Source organism: Sander lucioperca, chromosome 3, assembly GCF_008315115.2.
Source record: "Sander lucioperca isolate FBNREF2018 chromosome 3, SLUC_FBN_1.2, whole genome shotgun sequence".
In the NCBI taxonomy this organism is placed as follows: Eukaryota; Metazoa; Chordata; class Actinopteri; order Perciformes; family Percidae; genus Sander; species Sander lucioperca.
The window spans coordinates 23,958,307-23,982,035 of record NC_050175.1 but is presented as its reverse complement, the minus strand read 5'-3'; the positions used below and the strand labels follow the sequence as shown (position 1 = coordinate 23,982,035).

Here is a 23,729-nt window from a genome sequence, read left to right as displayed (position 1 = left end):
TAACTCTGCTCAAACCTGAGGGGGAGTTTGGGGAGTTTGGTCAACGACAGTGGTTCCTGGAAAAGATCTGAATCGTTTTATAACCAGACCCAGCTGCGGTCTGGTGTGCGCTGCAGTATCTGCGTGCTTGTGTGTGTGTGTGTGTGTGTGTGTGTGTGTGTGTGTGTGTGTGTGTGTGTGTGTGTGTTCATCTGTATGAGGTAGAGGAAGAGGAGGGGGTGTCTGCGCTTCCCTTTCCAAAGAGAGAGAGAGAGAGAGAGAGAGAGAGAGAGAGAGAGAGAGAGAGAGAGAGAGAAAGGTTTGGTCTTTTTCTACCCTTCACTGTTTTTTAGGCATGAACGCCGAGACCTGCGTTTCACACAGCGATATGACATCCATGGATTCATATTATAGCCCCTCTGCAGCGCAAGTTAGGGATCACCAGACGGACCACTTTAGGACATTCCCAGCCGCTGACACCAAATACAGCCCCACTGCCTTCCTGCCCAACAAAGGTCAGGCTTACGGAGAAAAGTCCCGGAGCCCCTTCCAGCAGGAGTGCCAGTCATTGGATGCCGCCGCAGCTGGGCAAGGCACTTTCAGCAAATACCACCTCTTCATGCAGAGGTCTTTTTGCAAAACACCCACCGAGGAGGGCAAACTGCACCAGGAGAGCGGACACAACGGAGCGCTCATCCCCTGCTATGGTGAGTGGAAAAAAACAAAACAAATTTTAGGATGACAAAGTTACAGGCGTCCACTTGGCAAGGTGAGGCGTCCCAAGCATTACATTTGTAAAGCTGTTTTCATCATGAAGGCGAGGATTTGTCACGGAAATATGCAGCAGACATGTTTTATAACAGCTAAAGTCACTTACATCATTTAATGTCTTCAGTGTTTTCTCCCTGCAGTTTTGTGTCTGATAATTACCTATAGGCTACCTGCGCAGATCATTTTAACGTCATCAGCAGCGTCATCGCTCATCGTTGCTCCAATTGTTCCCACACATTCGCAGATACAGCGTTAAGTTGATTGGAAGTTTCGATCGCAATTAATGGCACATGATGCGTAAACTGGCCATCATGGCTGTGACTGAGCGAGAGAGTCGTGCCGTATTTGATCCTAAATTGTCTCTTTACTGTTTAACCGATACAATCACACATACATTGGCTACCACTTCGACGGGTTTTTTAAAAAATCCTCTGTTTTGTTTTCTTCTTCGTGTCTAAAAGATGGGAGACCTAGGCTACTTCGTGCGTAAACCGCATCTCTCCAGCAGCAGCAGCAGCAGCAGCAGCAGCAGCAGCTCACAGCTCTCAGCTCGTAACGACACGGCCCAGCAGTTATGTGCGTAACACAGTTAAGAAGAGGCATAATCTTCCCGACTATCAAATTGTCCCTTTGACCATCAAAATTAAATTAGGGCGCATTTAATGCGATAATCTGCATTACAATCCTTAATAGTGGAGCTGAGTCGGACAATTGAATTAACAGATTTTCAGATGGCACAAATAGTGAGCTCCAAACTGGTAATATTTTCATTGCATTGCTCTGCCTGATTGGCTCCAATTAGATGTAATTGCGTGGGGACGCTACTGTAATTGGTGAATGACGAGGGTGTAAATAAAACTGTGAACCTCGTTTAGGCAGGCGGCCACTATTAAACAGCATAAATTCGTGTTTTTTACCCACCACAAAAACCTTTTCCCCCCTAATCAGACACACACACACACACACACGATAAACTATAATAATAAAAAGTGCAACATCGAGATGTGTTATCTAAAACGAGGCGTCAAATGCTTTTGGTAAAATAAAACGTAGACAAAGTGAATTAAACTGGTTTGCACTCAACTACATCCCTGCCTGCTCACAAGGAATAAACACACACACACACACACACACACACACACACACACACACACACACACACACACACACACACACACACACACACACACACGCACACACACACACGCACACACACACACACACACACACACACACACACACACACACACACAAATGAAGTCAGTATAAGTGGACGGTATTTGAATCCAAATGTAGCCTAAGTGTTGAGCTTTGGCCCACAACTTGAAAAGAATAAAGCGACAGAAATCAGGAGACAAACAAACAAACAAAAAGCTCAAGCTGCTGTGTGTAAATGCTAAAGAGGAACAAGCATCATCATGTCTATGGTTTATTTTGGAGAAAATATCAAACACTGGCACCTTTTTTTATTGAATTCTGCAAAAAAGCATGTATGCATCTATAGGTCACATTTTGTTTTACGCTGAGTTGAAAACACACGGTTTTAGTTTTGAGGTTATGACAATAGAAACATTATGGTCTTGAATAAAGTCACAAAGCTTGAGGACTCTCTCTCTCTCTCCCTCTCTTTCTCACTTTGCATATATAAAGTGTATAAAATGTGTTCTGGATCATCTGAAAATAATCCACTGAGCAGTATTGTTGTAAAGGAGTGAATCAAATGTTCAAAATATCGTCAAACCAATCATTTTGCTAAAGTGGCCTGTGTATGGAAGTTCAAAACCCCATTTTATAACTAGATAAAACTGGTAGCTGTAAAAACAGCGAGTTGTGATTGCAATACTAATAATGATAATAATAATAATGGAAGGCCAACATCTTTTAGCTACTTGTCGCTTTTACGCATGAAGCCATCACTGCTTTTTCTTTGATTTACTCGAGCTGCCTGTCCATCTGTATTACACTGAAATGGTTAGGGGAAGTAGTTTAAGGATGTTTTGACAGTTTCTGGAAATCAGCCTGCAGAAAAAAGCCTTTATAGCTCCAAAATGTCAAGAACGGAGATCAGTCTTTTCAAAAGCTCAGCCTTTTTTTTATAATGGCTGTTAAGTTTTTATTACCTATTAACCTTGACATAGATCCGGTAAATTGAGACGAAATAAAAATGTTATATTACGTTGTAAATAAACCGCAGTTATTGCGAGTAAACGGCTATTTTAGTCCAAACCATGAAGAAAGACAGCAAGCAAACGAATTATATTTTTAAATATCAAAAATACAATCTCCTTTCAATTTCTAGTATTTTTAGGTTTTATTTTAAATTATTATTTTACGCTCAACCTGGAGATGGCCTATTAGATCGTGTTTGCAGCCGATGCGCATGAAGGGGTGAGTTATTTCATGTATCGACTTTTTTTGAATTTTGTTTTGAATTTATTTTCCCATGAGGGGTTGGACTTTGAGAGTGAAATATGTCAGTACAGATTGTCAGGTTCTCTCGCAAACCAGACACAGTTCTTTTAACAACACGGAGACTTAAATATAATGACCGGATTCACAGCGAAAGAAGCAGGAAAAAACATCCCGGCGCTTACAGACAAGAAGAGCTCTGGCATTATTGCGACTCAGATGTCGAACTTCTCTATTTGCCTTTATTTCCCATGCTCACGGTGACTCGGCCCTCAGAGACGAACCTAATTTAATTCCTCAGACTTAGAACAGGACAGTTTTTATATTGGTAGAATATATGTTTTTGCCACATTATCATATGCATACTTTTTAACATGTAAACTATATATTATGAGAGAGTCTTTATGATCGAAATTTGTTGGTGTCACTGGTGTCTGTTTTCCTTGTGAATATCACAGACTGAAGATTATAGTTAACACATCTTTTTACTGACTTCTACAACACTAACTGGACATAAATTGAAAGCAGCAGTAAAATATGCTGAACTTACCATCAGAGGATGAGAAAAATGATAAATGATTCCTGATGTGTTTATTGGGAAAATGCTGGTCTATTTTACTCCTCGAGTCATTGCTTTACTCAAACCTGTATTTTACACAAAGGCAGGGGTAGTTTCAAGTTGTCAGAGAATGACTTTGTTGTTATAATTTGTGGCTTGATCTGTTCAGTCAAAGGTGATGTGACCGTTCTCAGGGCTGTCTGAAGCTGTAACCGAGACATTTTTGGCCGATGGAAAACTGTTATGTTGTTATGTATATGTTATGTTATGTTGTTTCTACTCAACGCAATCATGTTAATGAAATCAACGAGCTGACAGCATCATATATATATATATATATAACTATTGTAAATTTGTTTTTAATATATACGTTGTCTGTATGATATATGTTGTTTGTATATCTGGAGTTTGTAACAATAATAATTTCCCCCTGGGATTATTAAAGTATTTCTGATTCTGATTCTGATCATGAAACTAAAAGAAAATGTGTGAGAAGTGGCGGACAATAGTGTGATTTAAAAAAGACTGTTTGTAGGCTGCCTTACAACAACAGTAGAGATACACGCCAAAAGCAGCAAAAATAGGCAGATATCAAAACGACAAAATAAAAAATAAATAAAAAAATAAGATGTGGCGGCAGAAGTGTTTTGACCCTATCATTTTAAAAGTAAAAGTAGGCATTATGCAGAGTATTAGGCCTACTACATATGATATTGGCATTAGCAGCATTTTAATGTTAATATAATACTGGGTAGTTTATAGCACCTCAACATATTTTCTAAGATGATCATATATTTTGCATGTAAAATCTTAATCTGCAAAGTCACTAGTAAATACAGCAGTCAAATAAATGCAAAAAAAGTACAATATTTTTCTCTAAAACAGGGATCTTAAACAGGGGGTCCGGGACCCCTAGGGGGTCCTCAGAGTCAATGCAGGAGGCCTTCAAATTATTGTTCAAAAATTAAAGTCTTAACATGAATCCCAAATATTATTAGCAAATATAAATCCCAACTGCTAACTGGCCTACAGTCAAGGTAGTCACTAAGGTAACCATCCACAGACAGTGTTCATCCTAAGGATTCACTGTGACTCATGTATGTATTAAAACATGATTTAAAAAACCATGCCAACAATTATTAAGCTATTTGAATAGCTTAGTAGTCTATGCACTAAAAAGGTACGTGTAAAGGCTTTAGGCCGCCCTACATGTTAATGTAGGCCCAGTTTATTTTGCAACTTAATTTTATACAATATATGTAGTAGGGGATCCCTGCTCTGTCTCTCTTTCAGCTGAGGGGTCCTTGGCTTAAAACACATTGAAGACCCCTGCTCTAAAATGTAGATTCAAGTGCAATGGAAATACTCAAGTTAAAGTAAATTTGTCAAAAGTATACTTAAGTTAAAGACATAACTTAAGTATACTTACCACCAAACAATGTACATTTTACTGTAGCAATATATAAATTGTCAAACTGGACTTCTTGATTGAAAAAATAGGGCCGTGAGGATGATTCAATCAGTCACTTCATAGTCTTAAAGCAGCCACCTACACGTCTTTGTGATCCTCCAGAGACAACACACTTCCTCTTTTGATGTGTCCGTGTCTTCGCTCAGTGTCTGAGGGCGCTGACCTTTAGCTCGGCTTTCCTGCCCTCGTCTGTTTGAAGAGCAGGACGAGTTCCCCTGAACGCACAAAGCAGAGAAAATCCATTCGAAACCCCCTATTTAAAACTCTCTGGTGTCAAAGTCGTGCACTTCACAACATTTGGAGTCCAGTTTAACATAGTAAACATTTAACCACACCAATAAGACAAAGGATGTTGCTTTGTTGTTGCATGGGTGTTGAATTGTAGGCCTAATTATGGTAGGATCATGCCATTCATCACTATTTTGTCTTTTACAGCCAATGATTATGCAGGGTAACGACATCTTTGCACCAATAACACACTGCTGGTGTAATTTGAAGACATTAAAGGCTGCAGTTTATTCCGGCTTAAACCATAATTTATTTTTTTGAGGCAAACTGCTGCCCTGCAAGTGTAAACATTTCATGACAGTTGTCTCCAGTAGGACCAACATTCAGGTGTGATTGCAACAGCTTGTGAGATTTTGTCATTACGGTCTCGTGCCTTTTTGTTCCCTCACCATCTTTAACCCAGCACGAACCATTTCAGCCTCTCGTAATGGCCGTCTGCGTAGATTGGTTCGAGCAGGGAGTAATGGGAACCAGCCATGCAACCCAGACAACTGAGGCACACTTCAGCAAGTCAATGACATGAGTGGAGGTGACAAGGACTCAGGATCATTTTACCATTTAGCCTAAAGTTTGGCAGGGCAATTTACATTAGGCTCAGTTTGCATGGCCGAGTAAGAGCAGCAGGGCAAAAAGGCTCATGCAGTCCAGGACTTCCTTTGGTCTCTTTGTCACCGCTTCATGTAAAATGAACACTGATACACAACCAACCGTGGAGGACTGCATCACATCAGAGATGCTGTTTTTTTCTTTTTAACCTGTTGTGTGTGTTCATTATAGTAAGGTGACTTTTTTTACTGCGCTCACTTGCCTTTAAAATTCAATATTATATAGGCTGAATCATTTTTTGTATAGTCTCAACAGTAATTGCCGACCTTTTTGAGGTGATACCTTATAGGTTTTCAAGGTAAAAACTTGTATAAAGATAAGCCTACTGCCTAATTTCAGTTTTTTGAGAAAAAAGGCTTTAATATTAAAGGTAACTCTTAGGGTTTTTTTTAAAAGTTAAATATTAACTAGCTTGACCACATAAATCAGGATTTCAATTACAACATTTGGATTTAAGGTTTTTCATCAACAGCAGCTATTTTGGCTTTCTTACTTTTATTATTTTGTAGAATATTTATTATATGATACTGACAGCACCTGCTGTTTTTAATATGCAGTTTAATTGCACTGGTAGGCCTATGAAATATACTTTAATATGGTATATATAGCCAGTACTTTTTTTGTCTGTCTCAATATAACTTTACAAATCTACTGTATTTCCATGGTTGACAAATGATCATTTAATATGATTTTGTTGGTGACTGAACAGTTCTACTGTTCAGTCAGTAAGTGCCGTTACATAACTATAATTTCTTATCCATACCGATGAACCTAACACAGTGAGTTGTGATTCCAGTATTGTTGCAGGGCACATTGTACGGATTGATGGCTTGTGGGATTTTTGGAAGTTGAATCCTTGGTATAGGAAAAAGTGAGCGTGTAAGTTGTTAAGTGAGTTTCCCAGCAAAGTATTTTTTCATTTTATGTGCGTGCACACAAAAATGTACTCAAGCGCGTTTTTGCCACTCGGATGGAATGTTCTCTTTCGATCAGGCAACAAAAACATAAGATGAAGAAAATTCTGTTTTGCTCCAAAGTCTGAGAGAAACATTTGGAAGGGAGCAGTCGAGAGGGAGACACAGAGGGGGAGAGGGCGAGGAAGAGAAAGAGTGCATAAGAGGTGATTTATCAGTCTTAGGCTTTATGGATGTTTTTTTTTCACAGTTTGTAAATTTTGCACAGCCTGCTGAGATGGAATACCACTCTACTCAGTCAGCAGAGTTGAATTTCAAAGTGATAGCTACCTATCACAGAAGAAAACCTTTTGTGAAGTAAAAAAAACAAGAAAGTAATTTGCTGATGCTTGAGGTTCTGTCTGTGAGCCACATCGACTGTTTCCAAATCACTGCAGTAGCGTGTGTGTGTAGTAGTGTGTGTGTGTATGTGTGTGTGTGTGTGTGTGTGTGTGTGTGTGTGTGTGTGTGTATATTGAAAAAAATGTTTTGATGAATGCATCTGACACCACACCAAGCAAGTATAGTGCTAAGCTATTCATAGTCGTGTTATTTGTACTTCTAAAAGAGACAAGGTTGAATTTCAAGAACAGAGTCAAAGAAACTTTGACTGCATCTTCAGCAATTTTAAGATCTTTAAAGATCTCTAAAGATGCTATAGTAGCTATTTTATACTAACAATGTCCATTCATCCATCCATCGTTATCTGCTTATCTAGGGTTGGGTCGCGGGGGCAGCAGCTCCAGCAGGGGACCCCAAACTTTCCTTTCCCAAGCCACATTAGCTGTGCAGCCCACAACATTACTGATTTGGTTTACTCTCCTGAGGGGAGTAGCACAACATTTTGGACCGTGTATTCTCTATGGGCCCCTCCCCGCATCATGGCTATTATTTCTAGTATATTTGTTGGCCCTGTATACTCAGTCCCTGCCCATGCTCTCACTGCTCTCATAGTGTTGCTTTCTACCTGCTCATCACCAAACAGCAGACAGACACAGTTAGCATCTATAACTAGTGAACATTGTGGAACATTTAGCAACTAAAGAGCCAGATATTTCCCTCAGGAGTTGGTGGAGACCAAAAGCAGAGCTAAAAGAGAGTGAATATTGGACTTACATTCATCAGGTGACCAGAAACACAACTCCAAATGAATGATAATGCTGCTCTGTAACTGCTGGATGTGTAAATAACCAGCTGTTTGCTATCAAATTTGCCATATCAACGAAAATAGTGATATGTCGGTGTTGTGTTTGCAACTTGGTTTCGCTGCCCCCAAGTAGCTAAAACAATAACTTATTGCAGGTTTAATTATAAGTAGCAATGCTACAATATTAAAATTATCTTACTTAGCTTACTTAAGTAAGTACAAAAGTATTATCAGTAAATGTACTTAAAGTATCAAAAGTAAGAGCACTATTTACCATATGCAACAGAATGGGCCGTGTCAGTGTTATAACATTATACATTATTCTATTGGATTATTTCTAAAGATGCATTGTGTAAGCAGCATTTTAATGTTGTAGCAGATTATAATTAAGATACATTTAACTAATTTATATAGGCTAATTTAATCTAAACCAAAGAATTCTTAAGTCTTAATTAACTAATCAGACATTTACAATTTTAATTTTACATTCAGTCTAGCATCTACAGCTATCAGATAAACGTAGAGAAGTAAAAAAGTACAATATTTCTATCTGGAATGTTGTGGAGTAAAAAAAAGTAGCTTAAAATTCAAACAATCAAGAACAAGTAGAAGTACCTTAAAATTGTGCAGTACAGTACTTGAGTTAATGTACTTAGTTAAATTCCACCACTGATCTTCAGTTGGCTTGTCATTTGTGATGAGTCTCTTTATGTAGTCATAAAATAACTTGATCGATTTTATGTATTTTTGCCTTGGCTTGATTGTCCAGCATTAGGCGTCAGTGTTTCAGCCAGCCTCTGTCTTTGCAGCCAAGCAAGACTTAAGAGTTATCCGCTGTTCAAATCTTCATGTTAAATCCCAATCCATATCTTAAGTCAGTAAAACAAACCCCAGAAACACGTACAAATAAATACTTTGCTCACACATATCCTGTCCTCTGTTCTCTGCACTTAGTTAGACAAACTGCACTTTCTCTTCCCTTGTCCATCTCTTTTCTCTCTGCCGTTTACGTTTCCCTCTGTTTCAGGCATTTCTTTCTTCAGTTTAAGCAACATGTTGTTAATCTCTCCCAGTCGCCGTGTGGTGTGTAATTTATAGTGTTTCCTCTTAACACCGCGAGCTGACCCCAGTCATCCCAGTCAATAAAGAGGCAGTGAAGGTGCCCTGTCGCTTTACAGCCAGTTAAATTACACTTTGATGTTGCCCCCTTATTTTCAACTGTGAATAATAGCTTTCTGACCCACAAGAACGTCATTCTGGCACTGATGTCCACACAGGAAGTGCCACACAATGTTAAAAAGTATTAAATCAATACTTAGTTTTAATGTGATATCACTGCCAACAGTGACATACTATGTTGTGTTACAACTAAACTGTGGTGTATGTGTATGTGGAAATTTAGACTTGTATACAAACTCCTGTGTTGTTCTGTAGTCAGGTGGAAATATTCACGAGCTAAATTACTGCTCATTTTGTTCTGAAGCACTTTCTATGTATTTCATTTCTGCAGAACTTTCTGTGCCCACCACACAGAGCTGCAGACTCTGCTGTCTTCACTGTGACACAGTAATTTGAACAGTTGCTGCCTGTTGGATCCACTGCAGTGAAAATAGAACATTCTGTGGTTGCAACTCCAAACATTTTGCATGGCATATTCATCTAAAAAGAAAAAAAAGAAGCCATTTTGGTTGGTCTGCTCTATTATTGTTAAGACATAATATGTGTTAAAGACAGTACATGCAGAAGTGCAGGTGTATGCTGTCTTTTGTGTAATGGAAGAAAAAGACAGTTGTACATGAACATTGAGATAGAGGTTTTGATGCATTGTATGTTTTTCATAGTCACTCCTTTTACAGAGATTATATCCTGACAGGCATTGTTTGCAATAAGACTTTCCTATGTTCTTCATACATATGGTGTTCCTTGCAGGAGGGCCCACTGCTGTTCACCTTGGGCACTGTTGGAGAGCCTCAAAGCTACAGCAGATCGTAGGGATAACAAGCAGGAGATTGTCACAATATCCCGCTCCTGCCAAAAAAACATCAGTAACATGCGATATAAACAATGGCCTTTGATCAGCGAGAAGCCTCATGATCTCAAACAGCCTGACAGCTCTTGCCTTGTGGGGAATGTGGGTGCCAGCCACGGAAATATGATGAAATAACTAGAGAGTATTTATGCTGGGATAAAACACATTTGCTCCCCTTAAAGCCTAACAGGATGTGTTAGTCATGGACAGCGAGGCAATGTTGCGGGCGCTAGAACCCCAGCGACCAAAACAGGGCTCCTCAGCCTATTTGGCAATAGGCTTCTGCATGCTCAGCTCACCTCAACGAGGCTTCAGCTGGAGTGAAGTAAAACATAGGCTGTGTGTCATTACTAGGCAAAGCCGAAATGTGTTTGTAGCATTGCATATCGAAAACTATCCAGTACTGAAGACTGGCATCAATTGCTTTCTAAAATTTGTAGTCTACTTCTTTATCTATTTATTGTATAGTGTTGCCTCGGAAAAGAAAAGAGAATTTAAAAAATATATACTGTATATATTTATATAGATTGTGTATACATATGTATATGTAATATTGCATTATATATATATATATATATATATATATATATATATATATATATATATATATATATATATATATATATGTATATATATTTATCACACACACTTTACATTGTGCAAAACAAAAGTTGGAGCCTACATACCTGAATAAAAACGTCAGTACAGCAAAACGCTGGGTCTCTGCATGCACACCTTAAAAGGGTCAAAGGGCAAAGCTCCCCAAAAGTATATACAGAGATGATAGATTGATGTTTGGTACATGATAACCACGGATCAAACCATCCACAAATAAAACAATGTATTTGTAGTTTTAATCCTTATCTAATGGAGAAATCCAACAACATTTTGACCTTTTCAAACATCCTTGTGTCTACATCTTGGTACTATAATTCATCATTTATCCTATTAAGACTTGCACCACTGACAAAAAGACGCCCTTGAAAAATAACCTAATAACTTTTGTGTATGTGACTTTGCGAAAGCTTGGAGGGAGTGTCTATGACAAGATATCCATTCACCTCACCTTGCAGCACATTGCCCAACATGGCTGTGTGTGTGTGTGTGTGTGTGTGTGTGTGTGTGTGTGTGTGTGTGTGTGCGTGTGTGTAGTCTTCTGTGCTGACTGAATGCTAATAATTGCACTCAGAGCTCACATGAACGCACACACCTCCTGGTTCTAACCTGACAAATGTTTGGATGGGCAGATGAGCAGACGTCCTCGATCCTGAAAATAGCTTCACCCCAGATGGTATCGAAGGAGCAGAAATGTGCAGAGCTGTAAGTCGCCACTAGACTGAGCCAGAGAGAGAGAGAGAGAAAAGGCTCGCAGGCCTCATTAAGCAGCCCAAAACAAAACACTTTCAGCCATTACATCCTCCTCGATGTGGATGTGTATTAGTCCAGTGATGTGTGTATAAACTGGATAGTTCAGCAGCAGGGCAAAAAGAGCCGCCAGCTTCAACAAGAACACTGGCAGAGACACGGCTGTGGAAATTTATGATCAGAGAGCTGCCTGAGGTTTTACACTTAAAGCTGCAGTCGTGAAGAAAGCAAGTGTGTGTGTGAACGAGAGAGAAAAAGAGAGTACAAAGATAGGACTTTCTCTTTTCTAGAAATTACTCCAAACGGCAAAACGGATAAGTCAGACATTCTTGCTTTCAGGTGTGTGTTGTGTGTGTGTGTGTGTGTGTGTGTGTGTGTGTGTGTGTGTGTGTGTATGTGTGTGTGTGTGTGTGTGTGTGTGTGTGTGTGCACGTGCGTGTCTTTGAGCAGAGGGTGTGGGTGGTTGGGGATGGTACACAGTAAAAAAGCTGCAACTTTCTGTCTCAAACTTCAGTCAGTTCAGTCTCAAATTTTGTTCCCCAGCACATCACAGAATGATCTACGAACTACAACTGGATCCCGTAAGCAGCCAGTGATCCAGGCCATCCATTACACAGGCAGATATAGACAAACAAATAAATCAACACCATGCGCCAACAGATTTCACAATTGTCACAGAATTTCCTCACAAAGAGCGAGAAATTCCTTTGTTCCACCCTCAGACCCTATAAATTACTACGGTAATCCCACAAATAAATCACGAGTTATAAATACTGTATACTGCCAGAGACATGCGACTGATTACACTTGAGTAGAATAGAGGCTCAATAAAAAGTGTTTAAATCTGTTTGCTTTCTGAAGGTACTAACAAAATTAGCAATGTTTGTCCCATGTGGCAATCTAATTTGTGAGAAAAAGGTGAAAAGGTGAAAAGACCACAATGTAAATATAAAATTCCAATAGCAGTCACTTATACATTTTATGAATTAAAAGCAGCTGTATTTTCAAGATGTGCTAAAACAGCATTTCCCAAAAGTTTTTTAGCGACAAAATGTTGCATTATGGATAGAAAGTATTGCAAAAAGCCAGTTTCAATATTGTGAGTGAGGCATCAAAACGAGGCAGTTGAGGATCTTTGAAGTCTCAATATTAACAGCTTTCCTTGCGTACTTTATTGTTTTATTCATCTGAAGAATCTGCACACATGGCTCAGATCAGTTGACTCTGCATTGCAGCCTAAATCTTGAAGAATAGCAGCAGAACATAACATGTTCATCTTTATTTTCACGTTCATCTTCAGTTAGAGGGTAACACTTTCACAAACATCTGTTTTGACTCTATTCTTTCAATCCAAATAAAATTATAAAAAAAAAAAAAAAATCTTTTAACAGTTTCCCATCTCATCCTGTCTCTGCAGTTAAAGACAGTTCAGGTCTGACAGATTCTGACTTGGCCCAGGACACCGACCCCGGCATGGATACCAACTACCTGTCTGTGAAGGATCAGGGTGTGAAGGCAGCCTCTGATAGGCCACCAGGCACAGACTTGTCAAGCCCTCTGGATAAGGGTGATGGTGGCGAAAGTAACAAGGGCAAGAAAAGGCGCAACCGCACGACCTTTACAAGCTACCAGCTGGAAGAGCTGGAGAAGGTTTTCCAGAAGACGCACTATCCTGATGTTTACGCCCGGGAGCAGTTGGCACTGAGGACTGACCTGACTGAAGCCCGTGTGCAGGTAACACAAGCACTCAACAAGTGTGTGCAGCTATATAGGCAAAAACATAAATAAAAAAACACTGACAAAAACACAAACCAACAAACATATGAGATTTCTAATAAAAGTTACATTCACAAGAACATGCCTGTCTTCCTATCAATAAGTAAAAAAAGAGCCATTTGTCACAGCAGAACAGAGGATGTTTTAACAACACAGCCTCATGAATCCTTCAACATCTGCAGCTCTGCAGAGATAACGTCACTCACAGAACAACACGAGAGATTTATCTGGTAATGTGGGAGTCGAGGGGAGAGAGAGTGGGGGAGTGGGAGCTAACAGAGGCCAGGGGGCCCATGGGGCTGAGGTTGGAGCTGCCTGGGCCTCATATGTGCAGTTAAGGAGAGCAGACTTTCATCAGCATACGAGGAGATTTGTTTGACTGTGCTGTGTGTCGATGGGTACGCCTGAGTGGCCTTTTTCTTTGTACCTCAGCTGTTTTGGTTTCTTGAATTTGTGAAGTTCAGTTCTGCTGGTATTTGTCAAGCCTGAGGCGTACAGCACCTCTCTGACTGAAACCCTTCTAGTGACCTTCTGGCCTGATTTACATACAATCCTGTGGTGACTGCTGTAATGCATTCCAACACTGTTGAACAGAGAAAGAGACCTCCACAATTTATGTTCGTGCGGTGTATGCGTGTGTTTATGTGTGCATGTACGTGTGCACCACCACGGACTACCAAAGCCCCTGGATTTTCTGTGTTTTTCTTTCATTAAGATCCTGTTTAGACAGGAATGTGTCCCCACTGTGGTGTCCAGGGTAGGTGTGAAACCCTTCCCATGAGCTTTGAGCAAGTTAGTGATGGATATCTATATAGTCATATCTGAATTTTGAGCAATTTTTAGACATATGACACATTCCAGTCTATGCTCAAACTAATGCGAAGATGTGGCCGGGTTGGCTCAGTGGGTAGAGCAGGCACACATATATTTAGAGGTTTATGCCTCGACGCAGAGGTCCAGGGTTCGACTCCAACCTGTGAAGATTTCCCCTTTCTCACCTGTCTTGTCCATTAAAAGCGGAAAAGCCAAAAAAAATAATCTTAAAAAAAAATAATGCAATGATACAATATTTTGACTACATTTTTGTTTGTGTGCCAGTGCCACACATGGGATGAAATAAGAGATATATCGATTGAAAGCTATCTTTTACATGATAAGCTGGAACAGTGACCAGAAAAGCTTTGCAGTGAAACACAGGAAGTCTGTGCAGCCGCAGGGTTATAACTCAACCCTGAGGCTCTGAAGGTATGCCGCTCTGCTCTGCTGCTCATACTATCACAGACCTGCCTGCTTCAGATGGATGCAGCTTTACAGCCCTCGGCTCTCCCAGCGGCCCTCTTAAACACTCAAGTTAAAAAAAGATAAAAGACACGAGATGCCTAGTCAGTCAAAGAACAGGGCTCTGTACTCTATTCAAGTCATTCACACGCAAAAGGACTCACAGCTCATGAATTCTGGGTCTGGAGTGAAAGAAATGTTCAGAAGTTTGCCAGTATAATTCTCAAGGAGGGCGATATTATTCCTCATTGTCTGATGGTGCTCACGCAAAAAATCAAGGGACGTTCAGAAAAACATTAGGGTCTGGACTTGTTTGCTTTTTCAGTCTCTGGGTTTCAAAGGGAGAAAGTAAGTTCAGATCAGAGTCATATGCACTACAGATACATGGGAAGGTCAGGGGTCAAGGGTCGGGGTTTCAACAACATCACATTTCTCAGATTTGCCATTTTGTTAGCCCAGAGAGCTCAGAGAGCCGAGATAGCATCTGACATGTGGAGTTCACCGGGCAAACACAGGTGTCCATATGAGTTTATAGATCCAAACAGTTAACGGAAGATGAAACGGCAGGAATCAAAACCAATTAGGAAGGAGATGATTGTTTCTTCAAATAGGGGGTCAGTCCAACACATATGCTAGGAGTCAATAAGAAGAAGAGTGAGGTATCACGACAAAGACCATTTTTAAAAACCAACTGAAAAAATGCTTTGATATACTACTATTCTACTTTAAGCCAGGCTCCCAAAAACCACTTGTCAGATTTAGGAATTAAATTAGTCGATTAATTGATCAATTAACGAACAGGATAGAAATCGGCTACTATTTTGATAATCAATTAATCATTTAAGTCATTTTACAAGCAAGAATGCCAAATAGTCCCTCAGCTTCTTAATTGTGAGGATTTGCTGCTTTTATTTGTGATACTAAACAGAAAATTTTACCGTTTTAAACTGTTAGTTGAACAAAACAAACAATATGAAGACGTAACTTGACCTTTCGGAAATTGTCATGGCCATGGGTTGATACAATTAATCAATTAATCAAAAAAAGAATAGTCAATTTAATCAGTAATTAAAACAATTGTTAGTTTCAGCCCTAGGCAGATTGACATTTCAAATTTAAATTGCACCATCTGCTTGTATCACTCCACTTGTGTCCTGCACTTACCTTTAACTGACATGGGAAATAAGAAATTATGTGGTAGAGGATTCTGGGGAAAATAGAACAAACTTTTCAAACATTTAATGAACAGCAACACTGGTCAGAGGTGTTTCCATGATATTATTAGTGCTTTGGGGGTGTTGGAAAACCGAAGCCAGACTCAGCCTTGGATTTATTTTTACTTTCGTATGGAAGCTGACATGAGTGACAGCAGAGGCGGGTTATCAATCCTCTGAGCCGGTCTCTCACTTCAAAGTGTTTTCAGCCCCATACAGCTCTCCTGCTGGGGCCAGTTTGGCATTTCTCTGCTCTTTCTCTCTGGGGCTGTAACATAAATAAAGCCTCATTGAAAGTCCACTAGCTACTTAAGCTGTCATGGTCTTTACCAATTACTGTCACAACGCAGTGTGTGCAACACAAAAATATGTTCTCCCTGTATAATAGCCAACAGACTCGGCCCAAAGCAGACAGTGAGCAGATGAGAGCTGTTAGTGACACTAGATACCAAACTAATACATTATATTGTATAATAATCATGGAGCAACATTTATTTAGAGCATTTATTCCTGAGTGACAGTGCAGAGGAAGATGAATTTGAGAGAAGGATGATGTCCTCTCTGTGTGCTTCTTTAATTTAGGAGGAGACAGCATCTCTAAGCCAGGAGCTCTCGACCTCAGGAAATTAAAAAGGAAAATGCAAACAAACCCCAGTCATAATCTCATCTCACTTTTCAAGTTACCATATTGCCTCCTTAGATTTAAGAGCAAAGAGTGAATACATGAAATAAGAAAAAGCATATCAGGGATAAGTCAGACAGGAAAAGTTGTTGTTGTTGCTAAATCTGTGCGATAATCAGTCCAGTCAGGGAGTAACAATCAGAAGTGTTGTATAACAATCCTTTACATTTTGACATTTAAAGAAAAACATGTCAGGTTTAAAGCCCATCAGAGAATATTTAGATCACTTCCACACACTCTGATGGTAATTCAAACTCAATAACGCTTTCAATAAACAAGTGTCAGATTTACTGTAGATGTCAAAGATGATTATAGGAAACATTAGTCAGGAGAAAAAGCACCGCTCTTGTCAGACAACAAATAGGCAAAGGTGAGAGGGACGAGATCTGTTTACATTTTGTTTTAAAGTACCTCAGTGAAATGAAGGTTGCAGCACACTGTTTACAAAGGCTATTTCCCCCCTTTTTTCCTTTACAATTCCCAGTTTCTTTACTCCTTCAGCTCAGCCTACACAGACTTAAGCTTGAGGTGCTGCAGATATCATGTTGCATATTTAGCCTTTCAGTTCTGCATGGGATCAGTTTAAATGGAAACTTAGATTTGTATCTACAGAAAAGTATTTCTTTCAGATTTGGGGGAAACTTTCTGTTAAAGAGTGTAAGGCACTATTATACTCCTTCCCTTTTTTTAAACCTCACATTGACCAAAGACCAAGGCCGGATACTTAGATGAAAGTAAAGATCCCTTATTCTCTTAGACAAAAAAACGCTAATGATCCTGCCAGTTTTATGACATTCAGACATTTTCTCTCTGCAGGTGTGGTTTCAGAACCGAAGAGCAAAATGGAGGAAACGGGAGCGTTTTGGTCAGATGCAGCAGGTCAGAACACATTTCTCAACAGCTTACGAGCTGCCTCTTCTGACGCGTCCTGAGAACTACGCACAGGTACAGAATGAGTACTTCAATGCAGGTTTGACATAGTTTAGCCCATTAACTCGAAATCATATATTTGGAGACAAATATAAAGTCTTCTACAGTTTTTACATTTTTACTTTGATTTCTGTCTTCCCAATTTCAGTCATTTCTACTCGCAGACTGGAAACTTGCTTAAGTTCATTACACAACCTTTTAATAGCCTTCAGTTATGTGTAGAAAAGCAAGCTATAAGAAAAAAAAAAAAAGCTATAAAACAAAAAATGATGGGCACCTTATTTTCTTTCTGGCTGAGAGTTACTTGAGAAGATCGATGTGTGCACTCTAAATAGCAATAGTCAGCAGGCAGTTAGCTTAGCATAAAGACTGAAAACAGGGTTAGCCTGGTTCTGTCCAAAAGGAACAAAATCTGCCTACGATTACTTCTAAAGCTCACTAATTAAAGGTGCTCTAAGCGATGTTGGGTGACGTTACTTCTTGTTGATGTTCAAAGTATTTTCAAACAAAATGAAGACCAGCTCGCTCCTCCCTCCTCCTCATCCCGTCCCCTCCCTTCTGTGCTTCAGCGCACTCCCCCCCCCCCCCCCCCCCAAATCCTTCTTGTCCGTTATTGGCTGAACTTGAACACGGTTTGTGTATGTTTGCATGGTCCAGGTTGGACCACTTTGTTTTTGTTGCCGTGTGTGGACCCTAGGCTGTCTACAGAGACCCCGTTTTTTTACACTGTGTTCAGGGGACCGGCAGCTCGCGGACAGTGAGGAGATGTTTGCTGTATGTGACAAAACATGTTGTAGCCTAAAAAACACGTGACATTGAGTACCTTTAACAAGTTATACCTCGTAAAAAGTGTAAAAAAGTTACGCGCTGCAACTATTTTTCAGCCGGGCACAGCAACTTCCTGAAGTCTTTGCTGGTTGCCTGACAACTGTCATTTAACTCTCACGAAGAAACCGAATAACCATATATCCCAAAAGTTGAACTATTCCATAACATTTCTTGTTTTCTTATTGTTTGCCTTTTGTGTTGGATTTTCCAACAACTTATATAACTATCACTAATTTATGCAAATACTTTACGCCAGCTGTTTTTGAATGCACCAATAATGAAGGTTTTTGTTTCTGCTCATAACCGCATTACCCTCTATAACAATAATGTAACTAGGACAAAAACATTAAGGTGAGTAAATGCTCACTGACATGGATTGTCCATCTAAAGCAAGACTCATATTTTCCTTGTGTACAGAAACCAAATAGAGGCTGGAAATCAATCATATAGTGTAGTTAATGTGTGTAGTTAATGGGCTAAACAGCTAGTACACTGTGTCTGATAAGAAAGGAGCCAGTGGGTTTGATGCCACAGTTCTGTCACTCTTTAACAATGTTCATTTCTTATCAATATTTCAGATTCAGAACCCCTCTTGGATTGGTGGCAGCAGCGCAGCATCTCCTGTACCGGGCTGCGTTGTGCCCTGCGATACTGTGACTCCCTGTATGACACCTCACCCCCACTCTGCCAGCGGGATGTCTGATTTTCTGGGCATGCCGAGTCCCGGAGGTCATGTGGGACAGGCTCACATGGGCAGCCTGTTTGGAGGGCCTCATGGTATGGCTACAGGCATCAACACGTACGATCTAAACATGGACCCTGATCGCAAGTCCTCCAGTATCGCCGCTTTGCGCATGAAAGCCAAAGAGCACAGTGCAGCCATATCTTGGGCCACATGATGTGCTGATACCTGTAGGATGGGGGACCTTGTTGACCCCTGAGATGTCTACCCAAACCCAGCATGGGGTGAGGGGGCACTATAATCGAAAACTCTAAAGGCAACAGTGACTACCTTCATAAATGTTGCAATAAAATAATTATTCAAATACAAGGACGGGCGAAGATTACTGCAAGAGAGAACAAGATTTGGCAAGATAAGTGGCGTAGCACTGCCATGTTTCTCAACCCCTCTGGTGGAAGAAAGCGACCACAGAGTGCAAGTGAGCTTTGTGGAAAACCTGGTGGGAGGGGATGCTGTACTGTATAACAGGAGTTGTATTGTAGTTCAGATGATAGGCTAAGGAAAATGTTCGGAAAATAATTTCACATACATCCATGCACTTATTTGCTAAAATACAGGAAATTGTGTTTGTACAGTGCTCAGCGTCATTGTAGTTCTCTTTTCAGGTGCTGTTTTATTCTTAGCTTATTATTTAAATTGTGAGTGCTATCATTTTGTTTTTTCTTCCTCCAGTCATTTTGTTACTGGTTTTGTTTTGAAAAATAGTTCAGCAAGCATCCTTAAAAAAACTGAAATTATAATTTCGCTGTTTTATGAATTGTTCATATTATTCTAAGGCAATCTTTATCAGCATTAGCACATGCAGAAGTGTGTAACTACAGTTACACTGTATGATAGTGCTACAGAAAACTGTCTATATCCAGCATATCTGTCACATTATGAAGCTTCTCAGATTCAATGCAAACATTTCAGTTATTAAAAAAATGTGGAAGTGGCTCCAGCCTTGAGTATTTAAAAGTCAAACAGATTAAATTTGGTTTGTTTTAGTGTGGTCAGGGTGCGAGATCCACCTGCCGCACTGACTCAGCCTGCTGATGGCCAGAGAAAGGAAGGGATGGAGGAGGAAGTGGTGTGTGGGAGAATGAGAGGGGCACAGCAGGCCTGCTGCTCTCAGGGCTGAAGAGCCTGGGAGCGCCAGCCTCCAAACAGAGCCAGCTCTGTTTTCAGGAGGACAGACTTCAAGTGGACATGACTGCCCTTGCATTTCCAGTCTCAGGAGTTTCAGAGAGAGAAGTGCCTACTAGTCAGTCATTCTGCCAGAAATAACACCGAAACCAGCAGCAGCCACCTTTAAACCAGAGGAGGCTGATGGAGATTACACAGAGTGTGTTGACACTTTTAAACACCGAAAGGATGTCAGTGTTTAACAGCCTTTTCTGGACTTTAACATGGCTGTGATTGGCCGTTATGGCCAACCGATAAATGGTTATGAAGCAGTTCTGGCATAAGCGTTATTGTATTTCTTGCTTGTTTTTGTCTTTATTTCTGTCAAATCAAAACAAAGGAAGCCATCGACCAGATTAATGCAGTTGCCTCTATCATCCTCAGTAAGATTTTGACTACAGTCAGTTGGATGTTGCACCTTAGATGACTCAGCACAGACTTGAGTATTAAAAATCAGCTTCATCCTCCATCTTAAGACACCCTAAAGTCATATTTTATCACACAAAAAACATGCTTCTGTTCATCACATACACATCTAACATTTCTCTAAATGTTGGGTGATGATATTCAATTTTAGCAAGTGAGGCAACAGAAAGAGGATTTCTATGGAAATTAAGTTACAGCTGAGGTAGAAGCAAAGCCTCATCATCAACCAGGAACAGTGGGCAACTGACCCAAGGCCCCAAACTCTCAGATTCATTGTCAATTGCTTTTTTGGTAATTTGATTACTTGCTAATTTGTTTGTGATTTTGCATCGCTAAAGTGCAATAACAACAATGTCCTGCATTATTATTTACTGTAATCTTGTGGCCTTATCTTGTAAAGGAGCCGTGTGTCAAAATCTAGTTCTAAAATCTTGATTATTTTTAATTTATATTGTGTTCAAATGGTGTATAATCCTAAATAAAGAATAACTGTACAACAATCTAATTGGCATACAGAAACCCTGTGACCAGGTAGTCTGTGAAGGTTCTTAGTCATCCAGGTCACAAGTATCCAAGGATGGGTTAAAACCAAGAGCAACTGGACTTTGGAGGTCCTTCGAAGACGTTTCACCTCTTATGAGAGACAAAACGTCTTTGAAGCACCTTTAACAAAGTCAAGTTGCTCTTGATTTTAACCCTTCCTTGGATAACTGGGATCAGGTAGTGTTCCAGTATAGGTGTACTGGTTGGCTGCTCTTAAGTGGGATGTTTTCACTGTCCTTTAGGAGAACTTGGAGACAACATGGGCCCGACAGATATAGTTAACCTCAAACAGGTTTATCTGGCCATGGTAGAAGTGTAAAAAATGTGTAGAGCAGCAGAAGAATCAATGATAGTCACTGTGTCAGATAGTTTCCCAAAGTGTCAGTATGGAAAATGCAAGTGTGAAGTTTGAGCCCAACCTCATTAGTTTTTTGGCACGATATGTGAGCAGGACCTGTTTTAGTAAAACCACTAATGTGTCAGGATAAAGCACTGTAGAGAATCACGTTCCTTGTCTCCACTCCCTGTCTCTCCACAGCCTTTACTCCCTGTTTACTTCTATCTCAGCTTGGAACAATATGTCTTTGTTTGTTTGTGTCTGTCTGTGGAAAGAAAAGAGGAGGGGGCCAGCCAGAGAGGAGCACCATATCTATGAGCCTAAATCATATCCATATCCTCACATCATTCAAATATTAAAACCTCATAAACCTTGCTTTTCCCCTGTTAACGGCCTCGTCCAGTGAAAGAAATAGAAGATGAGGTTATGCTCCTTTGTTAGGGTTCAAGCAAACCTGATACCTTGTAGTCACCTTCAGGCCAAGCAACCATTGCTAATTCTCTAAACTGAACCACATTCAATGTCCTTCTGGGCAGGTAAAAGAAGTGGGGTGCAGGCTATAGACTGTCAGCATAGCAGCTCACCCAGGAATCCCCGAAATTACACGCAGTTCTACTCTCCAACCCAAAGCCAAGGTATATGTATAATCCTGATAGCGTACATATCTCTTAAACGGAGAGGGTCTCCTTGCAAATGTGGACATAGGGCCCCCTTTGCTCTAGCTGTGGGGTTGGACGGAGGGCGAGCCGCGAGGGCGTCTGCTGTGTTCCGGTGTTCTGGGAAAAGGACAGTGCACACAGCTGCGCTCAGGGGGTAAATGCAAAACAAACATGCCTCACACATGCTTCCCCCTCAGCTGTCATGGCTTTGCTTTCAAAGATTCTCCCCCTCCTTGATACACACATACACATTGCTCTGTGCCTCTCCCTTTGCTCACTTCCACTATGTCCACTGGCTCAAAGCTGCAGCCCCTCTTTCACAGGGTCCGAGGCACAGCCGCACGTCCAACCCGGGAAGGCTTTTTAATTAACACTGAGCCATGTGGAGGCTGTGGACTGCAGTATTGTGTGTCAGGATAGACAGGGCCGTCTGTCTTCTGGTTGGTTTAATGTAGACTGTTGCTCTGCACAGTACGCACAGACATACTGGCATTCAGTAGCTCAGGTTTACACAATACATACTCACTGGTTTCACTCTTTTGTGTATTTAAGCTGCATTATTCTTGGACTGAAACATCTCCAGTGATGTCGTCCTCCACTAGGAACCACAGACACTCTTGATCTACTTCTTATAACATAAGGACTGTTAATGCAAGATTACATTAAAAGCCTCTCCCTCCTGTATGCTGCATAACTACATCCCTGAGTGATGAAATCATCGTCCAATTTTCTCATTTTCTAATACTACTGAAGTCAGGCAATCAGTATAGGAGTAAATATATGATAAATATGTGTGCCGTTGTGTGCATGCAAAATGGATTGGAATGAGGTGTTGTAAAACTCTTGGAAACGTTACTAATTAGATGTTATGTTTTATTTTGTGAGATTGTTTATCGAGTATTTGAGTGTATCACTTTTTTCATTTGGGTTTAAAATTGTATTTCCAGAGTTGTTTGAACATTACTTTCCTCTTGATATGTAATTCTTAGAGTTTCAAAGTTTTTTTTTCTCCGAGTTTTTGTGGCTTTAAGCCGTCTTTTGAAATGAGTGTATGAATTTACTCATGCTTGTGTTCTTTTTTGTGTGTGATTAAAGTACAATAAGTTATTGCACTTCTATTCAGAATCAGTATATGTCATTCCATTTGTTATAAAAAAGTACTGCATGCTTGACAAGATAAAAAACAGCAGGGGCGGCCTCTAGCTCACCCAGTAAGAGCGTTCGCCCCATGTTGGCTGAGTCCTGCAGCGGCCCGGGTTCGAATCTGACCTGTGGCCCTTTGCTGCGTGTCATCCCCCATCTCTCTCCCCCTTTCACATCTATCCTCTGTCACTACAATAAAGGGAAAAGCCCCAAAAAAAACAGCAAAGACAGTATATACAGGGTAGACGGTAATGCTGGTTCCCTCCAGCTGTTACCCCCTACAGTACAGAAAAAAATCAAGATCAATCATCCTCTTAGTGATAAAAATCACTCAAGTCACTCTCAGTTTACAGAAAAGGCTTTCAAGTCATCAACTAAAGATACTGGTCAGCCACAACTTGTGAATACGTAGCCTGCTGTTGTTAAAAAA

At 40.3% G+C, this 23,729-nt stretch overlaps 1 protein-coding gene across 1 annotated transcript; it reads left to right on the top strand.

The window, feature by feature from the left end:
• Positions 1-255: 255 nt before the first annotated feature.
• Positions 256-23,268, top strand: alx4a (ALX homeobox 4a). Its single transcript, XM_031276592.2, has 4 exons — positions 256-686; positions 12,995-13,311; positions 17,344-17,472; positions 18,864-23,268. Exons 1-4 carry the CDS (start codon positions 335-337, stop codon positions 19,182-19,184), a joined length of 1,119 nt encoding a protein of 372 aa, XP_031132452.1. The 5' UTR covers positions 256-334; the 3' UTR covers positions 19,185-23,268.
• Positions 23,269-23,729: the final 461 nt, after the last annotated feature.